This window comes from Oncorhynchus mykiss, chromosome 10, assembly GCF_057628025.1.
Source record: "Oncorhynchus mykiss isolate SJ-2025 chromosome 10, ASM5762802v1, whole genome shotgun sequence".
In the NCBI taxonomy this organism is placed as follows: domain Eukaryota; kingdom Metazoa; phylum Chordata; class Actinopteri; order Salmoniformes; family Salmonidae; genus Oncorhynchus; species Oncorhynchus mykiss.
In genome coordinates, this window is record NC_143031.1 from 89,075,912 (window position 1) to 89,084,623 (window position 8,712).

Consider the following 8,712-nt stretch of genomic DNA (forward strand, 5'->3'; position numbering starts at 1 on the left):
GGTTGCGGTTGTATTGTGGTTGCGGTTGTATTGTGGTTGTGATTGTATTGTGGTTGTATTGTGGTTGCGGTTGTATTGTGGTTGTGGTTGTATTGTGGTTGCGGTTGTATTGTGGTTGTATTGTGGTTGTGGTTGTATTGTGGTTGTGTTGTGGTTGTATTGTGGTTGTATTGTGGTTATATTGTGGTTGTGGTTGTGTTGTGGTTGTGGTTGTGTTGTGGTTGTGTTGTGGTTGTATTGTGGTTGTATTGTGGTTATATTGTGGTTGTGTTGTGGTTATATTGTGGTTGTGTTTGTATTGTGGTTGTATTGTGGTTGTGTTGTGGTTATATTGTGGTTGTGGTTGTATTGTGGTTGTGGTTGTATTGTGGTTGTGGTTGTATTGTGGTTGTATTGTGGTTGTGTTGTGGTTATATTGTGGTTGTGTTTGTATTGTGGTTGTATTGTGGTTGTATTGTGGTTGTGTTCTGACCTTGCCATGCAGGGTCTTGTATGCAGCTTTGATCTGCTGTCTCTGGCTGTTGCTACGAGACGTCAACAACTTCATGATGGAATCCTCATCGGTTCCTATGGTAACAACAAACACCATAGTTAAATCTTTGGTGCCATGGTTACTCCCTCACTTTGCATCACATTCAGACCACACACACCACTGACCCAGTCCCTTCATGGCCTTGTAGAGGGTCTCTGCATCTTGGTTGGCGTTGAAGTTTCCACTGGCTCTCACACTGCCTCGACCAGCCTATCAGAGAACAGACACATAGGAGGACTGTGGGTAATGTAGTTCAGGGTAGACCAGAGGAGGACTGTGGGTAATGTAGTTCAGGGTAGACCAGAGAGGACTGTGGGTAAAGCATTTCAGGGTAGACCAGAGAGGACTGTGGGTAAAGTAGTTCAGGGTAGACCAGAGGAGGACTGTGGGTAATGTAGATCAGGGTAGACCAGAGGAGGACTGTGGGTAATGTAGTTCAGGGTAGACCAGAGGAGGACTGTGGGTAATGTAGTTCAGGGTAGACCAGAGGGGGGCTGTGGGTAATGTAGTTCAGGGTAGACCAGAGGGGACTGTGGGTAATGTAGTTCAGGGTAGACCAGAGAGGACTGTGGGTAATGTAGTTCAGGGTAGACCAGAGGAGGACTGTGGGTAATGTAGTTCAGGGTAGACCAGAGAGGACTGTGGGTAATGTAGATCAGGGTAGACCAGAGAGGACTGTGGGTAATGTAGATCAGGGTAGACCAGAGAGGACTGTGGGTAATGTAGATCAGGGTAGACCAGAGAGGACTGTGGGTAATGTAGTTCAGGGTAGACCAGAGAGGACTGTGGGTAATGTATACTGAACAAAAATATAAAGACGCAGTTCATATAAAGAAATCAGTCAATTGAAATTGTTTAGGGAGGGGAACCACGGAATGTTTCTGGAGTGAGGCGAACACAACAGAGTCCAGGATTCTGTCTGTCCATCTGTCTGTCAGAGCCCAAAAACATCCTCCACACACAGCAGCTGATTGGATTGTAATGGAGAGGCTAGTGAGACCAACAGGAGAGGTGCAGAGCAGACAGACAGGAAGGAACCAAAACAACAGCCCCAGTTCATATTGTTTATAATCCAGGCCATTCAGAAACTATTCAGACCCCTTGACTTTCTCCCATGTTGTTACGTTTCAGCCTTATTCTAAAACGGATGACATTCAAATCTCCACACAGGACTCCATAATGAAACAACAAAAACAGGTTTTTAGGAATTTGTGCAAATGTAATATAAATAAACAGAAATACCCAGTGGTGTAAAGTACTGAAGTCATTTGAGTATCTATATTTTTGACAACTTTTACTTTCCTACATCCCTAAAGAAAATATACTTTTTACTCCTTCCATTGTCCCTGACACCCAAAAGTACTAGTTACATTTTGAATGCTTATCAGGACAGGAACATGGTCTAATTCACTCTCGTCAAGAGAACATACTTGGTCATCTCTACTGCCTCTGATCTGGAGGACTCACTAAACAGAGAACATCCCTGGTCATCCCTACTGCTTCTGATCTGGAGGACTCACTAAACAGAGAGGACTGGAGGACTCACTAAGCATCCAAAGAACACCATACCTACTGTGAAAAATCCTACAATGTGATTTTCTGGATTTTTTTTCTCATTTTGTCTGTCATAGTTGAAGTGCAGGTCTAGAACTTAAGGAATGATTTGTACCAAATACAATGTTCTTAGTTTTAGAGATGTTCAGGACCAGTTTATTACTGGCCACCCATTCCAAAACAGACTAACTCTTTGTTAAGGGTTTCAGTGACTTCATTAGCTGTGGTTGCTGATGCGTATATGGTTGAATCATCAGCATACATGGACACACATGCTGTGTTTAATGCCAGTGGCAGGTCATTAGTAAAAATAGAAAAGAGTAGAGGGCCTGGAGAGCTGCCCTGCGGAACGCCACACTTCACGTGGCGTTCCGCATCACCTGCTAAGTGAGTGGGGGCCACTACGCCGCTGCTAAGTGAGGGGGGGCCACTACGCCGCTGCTAAGTGAGGGGGGGGGCCACTACGCCGCTGCTAAGTGAGGGGGGGGGGCCACTACGCCGCTGCTAAGTGAGGGGGGGGGCCACTACGCCGCTGCTAAGTGAGTGGGGGCCACTACGCCGCTGCTAAGTGAGGGGGGCCACTACGCCGCTGCTAAGTGAGGGGGGCCACTATGCCGCTGCTAAGTGAGGGGGGGCCACTACGCCGCTGCTAAGTGAGGGGGGGCCACTACGCCCCTGCTAAGTGAGTCGGGGCCACTACGCCGCTGCTAAGTGAGGGGGGGCCACTACGCCCCTGCTAAGTGAGGGGGGGCCACTACGCCCCTGCTAAGTGAGGGGGGGCCACTACGCCCCTGCTAAGTGAGGGGGGGGGCACTACGCTTCTGCTAAGTGAGGAGGGGGACATTACGCTTCTGCTAAGTGAGGGGGGGGGCCACTACGCTTCTGCTAAGTGAGGGGGGGGGCCACTACGCTTCTGCTAAGTGAGGGGGGGCCACTATGCCGCTGCTAAGTGAGTGGGGGCCACTACGCCCCTGCTAAGTGAGTCGGGGCCACTACGCCGCTGCTAAGTGAGGGGGGGCCACTACGCCCCTGCTAAGTGAGGGGGGGCCACTACGCCCCTGCTAAGTGAGGGGGGGCCACTACGCCCCTGCTAAGTGAGGGGGGGGGCACTACGCTTCTGCTAAGTGAGGAGGGGGGCACTACGCTTCTGCTAAGTGAGTGGGGGCCACTACGCCCCTGCTAAGTGAGTCGGGGCCACTACGCCGCTGCTAAGTGAGGGGGGGCCACTACGCCCCTGCTAAGTGAGGGGGGGCCACTACGCCCCTGCTAAGTGAGGGGGGGGGGCACTACGCTTCTGCTAAGTGAGGAGGGGGGCACTACGCTTCTGCTAAGTGAGGGGGGGCCACTATGCCCCTGCTAAGTGAGGGGGGGCCACTACGCCTCTGCTAAGTGAGGGAGGGCCACTACTCCTCTGCTAAGTGAGGGGGGACAGTAAACTGAACAGTAAACACACTATCTACTGTTTACTGCTCCACACTGTCCGTTTTGTACTCCATCCTGTGTGTGTACTGAGAGAGAGAGCGAGAGAGCGAGAGAGAGGAGGAAGAGAGAGAGCGAGGAGGAAGAGAGGGAGGAAGAGGCAGAGACCCACCCTGTCTGAAGAAAGGCCCACACACGACTCATACTGACTTCCCCAAATACAGCCCCTCTGCTCCACACACACAGAGACACTGTGGTTTTCTAGAAATGAAGAGGGCTGGTTTTCATTAAAAGGCTTCCAAATGTCTGTAGCAGCAGAGTTTAACAGTTAAACGGCCAAACAACACATTATATTCCCAGTGTGATGTCACATCCTGATCAGGCCGGGTTTCCCCTTAACATAGAAATACCCATACTAGAATAACACATGGTATAGGTTCATAGTATGTGACATTTATATAATAGTACTCCGAAAGTATCATCTAATGCCCCATGGTGTTGACTCCCGCCATTTACTCCAGCCATTCCACTCCAGCCATTCCACTCCAGCCATTCCACTCCAGCCATTCCACTCCAGCCATTCCACTCCAGCCATTCCACTCCAGCCATTCCACTCCAGCCATTCCTTAAGTTTTGTACAGCTCATCACTTTATTTGATTACCAGCTGTTGTCAAACACGTGATTCGGAAAATATTGTGAATTTTACTAGATCAAACGCTGAAATGAGTCTGCTGTTTAAGTACGTACACTGAACAAAAATATAAAACCTATTTTTACTGATTTTACTGAGTTAGAGTTCATAGAAGGAAATCAATCGAAATACCATTCCCCCAGATGCTGTGTTAAACTCTCTACAACACTGCTCTCTGTGTCCAACAAGCTTTCTCTGCCCTTAACCTTCTACTGAACACCTCCAAAACAACGGTCATGTGGTTTGGTAAGAAGAATGCCCCTCTCCCCACAGGGGTGATTACTACCTCTGAGGGTTTAGAGCTGGAGGTAATCACATGGTACACTGTCTAGCCATCTCTTCGTTCAAAGACTCAATCATGGACCCTCTTACTGACAGTTGTGGCTTCTTGTCCTTTGTACTGTGGTCTCTGCCCGATAATGTTTGTGCCATGGTTTGTGCTGCTACCATGTTGTTGTAGTGTTGTGCTGCTACCATGTTGTTGTAGTGTTGTGCTGCTACCATGTTGATGTCATGTTGTCCTACTACCATGTTGATGTCGTGTTGTCCTACTACCATGTTGATGTTGTGTTGTGCTGCTGCCATGTTGACGTCGTGTTGTGCTGCTACCATGTTGTCGTCGTGTTGTGCTGCTGCCATGCTGACGTCGTGTTGTGCTGCTACCATGTTGTCGTCGTGTTGTGCTGCTACCATGTTGTCGTCGTGTTGTGCTGCTACCATGTTGTCGTCGTGTTGTGCTGCTACCATGTTGTCGTCGTGTTGTGCTGCTACCATGTTGTCGTCGTGTTGTGCTGCTACCATGTTGTCGTCGTGTTGTGCTGCTACCATGTTGTCGTCGTGTTGTGCTGCTACCATGTTGTCGTCGTGTTGTGCTGCTACCATGTTGTCGTCGTGTTGTGCTGCTACCATGTTGTCGTCGTGTTGTGCTGCTACCATGTTGTCATCGTGTTGTGCTGCTACCATGTTGTCGTCGTGTTGTGCTGCTACCATGTTGTCGTCGTGTTGTGCTGCTACCATGTTGTCGTCGTGTTGTGCTGCTACCATGTTGTCGTCGTGTTGTGCTGCTACCATGTTGTCGTCGTGTTGTGCTGCTACTATGTTGTCGTCGTGTTGTGCTGCTACCATGTTGTTGTCGTGTTGTGCTGCTACCATGTTGTTGTCGTGTTGTATTGTCGTCATGTTGTGTTGTTGTCATGTTGTGCAGCTACCATGTTGATGTCATGTTGTCCTGCTACCATGTTGTTGTCGTGTTGTGCTGCTACAACGTTGTGTTGTCAGGTGTTGCTGCCTTGCTATGTTATCTCTTTGTGTAGTGTTCTGGTGTCTCTCTTGTCGTGATGCGTGTTTTGTCCAATAGTTGTTTTGTTTTTAATCCCAGGCCCCGGTCCCTGCAGGACGCCTTTTGGTAGGCCAACATTGTAAAAAATTATTAGTTCATTAACTGACTTGCCTAGTTAAATAGAGGTTAAATAGGGGAGGCAGGTAGCCTAGTAGTTAGAGGAGGCAGGTAGCCTAGTGGTTAGAGGAGGCAGGTAGCCTAGTGGTTAGAGGAGGCAGGTAGCCTAGTGGTTAGAGCATTGGGCCAGTAACTGAAAGGTTGCTAGATCGAGTCCCCGAGTTGACAAGGTACAAATCTGTCGTTCTGCCCCTGAACAAGGCAGTTAACCCACTGTTCCCCTGAACAAGGCAGTTAACCCACTGTTCCCCTAAACAAGGCAGTTAACCCACTGTTCCCCTAAACAAGGCAGTTTAACCCACTGTTCCCCTAAACAAGGCAGTTTAACCCACTGTTCCCCTGAACAAGGCAGTTTAACCCACTGTTCCCCTGAACGAGGCAGTTTAACCCACTGTTCCCCTGAACGAGGCAGTTTAACCCACTGTTCCCCTGAACGAGGCAGTTTAACCCACTGTTCCCCTGAACGAGGCAGTTTAACCCACTGTTCCCCTGAACAAGGCAGTTTAACCCACTGTTCCCCTGAACAAGGCAGTTTAACCCACTGTTCCCCTGAACAAGGCCGTCATTGAAAATAAGAAACTGATGAAACACGGGACCAACACTTTGCATGCTGGGTTCATACATTTGTATTGATTGTAGCAAGCTAGTATAGAGATTCGGGACAGAGCCAGTATCTTCAGCATCAACACCATTTTTCAGTGTTAGGCAATAGATTAACAAAGTTTTTAAAGCTAAACATGACACATATGTTTTGGGAGAAACTCACCCGGGATGAATGAAACACATATGGGAGTATAGTCTCAAATGATCGCCCTTCCTTCTGCAGTTATACAGTGGAATAACCTATTCTAGATCCCATGTGTTCCATACTGGGTTCTACAGTTATACAGTGGAATAACCTATTCTAGATCCCATGTGTTCCATACTGGGTTCTACAGTTATACAGTGGAATAACCTATTCTAGAACCCATGTGTTCCATACTGGGTTCTGCAGTTATACAGTGTAAATAACCTATTCTAGAACCCATGTGTTCCATACTGGGTTCTACACTGTGTATTGTTCTGGGATAAGGTGTAATGATTATTTAAAGACAGTGGCCTGGGGCGGTGCCGCGGATGTGGTATCCATTATAGACAGAGATAGAAAGTTAAACATTAACATAGTAATGGAATCATACAGTTCTCTTTTACCCGACAGCGACATTTCCGTTTATTCATCTGAAGTGGCTTTTAGTGAAGTTAAATTGGACATTATAATACAGCATTATAAAGTTGTCTAGTGAAGTTAACTTACCATTCTGATAGATAGCTGATAGTTGGTTTGATTCGAAGAAGGATCGTTCAGTCTGAAGAGAAATACAGAACAGAATCACTAAGTAACTTACAAGCCAAAAGCTTCAAACGCCTCAAAAACTTTTCCACGTTTAAAGTCGTGGAAAATAGTCACAGATCTGTGTTTCAATTCATAAAACAGACTGAGTTAGAGAATATAAAGTATTCTCTTCTGCAACAGCCACAGCGCGCCATGATCTGCTAAAATCCTGTTGTATCTCTCCGTATCCGTGTTGATAAATGATCCCAACTACAATCACAGTCCAGGTTAAACACATCACCTGGTTCAGCAGAATAACCTCTTCAACTAACCATCTGATGTCGAGCGGTGGGAACTTACCGGAGGAGGTCTGCACCGGAGCTCGCAGTAAAGAGAGGGCGAGAAAGAGAGAGGAACCGGTAGAAAGAGTGGAAAAACGAGTCTGCTGCGAGTGAACAGAGACACACCCTGTATGACTAAACAGCTCGGGTTCAGCGCCTCGGTAGACCGGGAGATGACGTGTTAAATCCCAAAACTATTTACACTATTTCAACGTCGTAGTGGTGAAGCAAACGGGTTGTGGACTTGTCCGCGGTGTAAAACCATCTCAATCAAAACGGACAAACCGATAAACAACTTAATCAACCAGCTGCTAGTGATGACAGTGGAGGCTGGTGTGTTCAATCTGTCTCCATAGAAACCGTGCAGGTTTACCTGAACAGGTGACAAGAGGTTGAGAGGAGGAGGAGGGAAAGCGGGGTTTCTTTATTTTTAATATTTTCTACATTGTAGAATAAAAGCAAAGACATCATAACGAAATAACATACATGGAATCATGTAGAAAACAAAACAGTCGCGCAGAGACCGAGATGGCCTTGCGTGCTAGTAGTGAACATTTTACAGAGACATAGACGTTGCGTATCTCACTGCTTTCTTCAATGCGCTGTGCTCTCCTGACGCCAAATAATCAACACTTCTCAATATTAATTCAATGGATTGTGGTCAGTAAACCCATGGAATATGGTGTCAATAATATCAAAATATATGAACAAGTGCATAATTACAGCGCAATTTTCCATGAAGAAAAAATGTTGGCAAAAGTATTTGTATCATTATTCTGTTGCAATGTTTTTATAACCATTAACCATGTCCAATATTTGATCGGCAATACAAATTAAAAAAAAGCCTGTTGACGTTGATCACGTTACTGCCAACTAATGTGATCTAGTCATGCTACCGCACTGTGCAGTTCTTAAACAATCCACAGGGTGGCAGCCTAGACCACAAATTCATGTTTTGCATGAAATAATAATCTAGTTAAATGCAATATAGCAGGATTATGATTTTAGACTGCCCTCCTGTGGATTATGTTGGAACTGCGTCAATTTAAATTTGCAGATAGTATGTACAAACTCAGGCACCAAACACGTTGAAAACTATGATTTTATAATATTTGTGGTAATAAATCACAGATTCCACGCTCCAAAATGCAGGTGTTTCAGCCCAGCTCAGTGCTTTCTGTGCTTAACTGCAAGCGTTGCAAAGCAATCACTAGCCTGCTATTCGGTGGAGAGGCTGTGTGGTCCAAGTCTGGGTTTAAGGGTTTATTTTCCAAGCTTAAAATAATAAACATTCAACATCATGGGCCATAAAAGGTTGAAGACATTGTCCATGCTGTCCATCCAACTCGGAATTCCAAGTCGGGAACTCAGGCCTCTTTCTATACTGTATATACAGGGACATACTG

General features: G+C 46.6%; 1 protein-coding gene across 1 annotated transcript in view; it reads right to left on the reverse strand.

Moving 5' to 3' along the window:
- Positions 1-7,376, reverse strand: part of LOC118936621 (annexin A5) — a 27,265-nt gene extending 19,889 nt beyond the window's left edge. The window contains exons 1-4 of the mRNA XM_090188460.1: positions 7,326-7,376; positions 6,948-6,999; positions 658-742; positions 473-567 (exon numbers count right to left, since the gene is read on the reverse strand). Coding sequence (XP_090044586.1) covers positions 473-567; positions 658-742; positions 6,948-6,950 — 183 coding nt within the window. The 5' untranslated portion in view covers positions 6,951-6,999; positions 7,326-7,376. The remainder of the gene's footprint in view (positions 1-472; positions 568-657; positions 743-6,947; positions 7,000-7,325) is intronic.
- Positions 7,377-8,712: the final 1,336 nt, after the last annotated feature.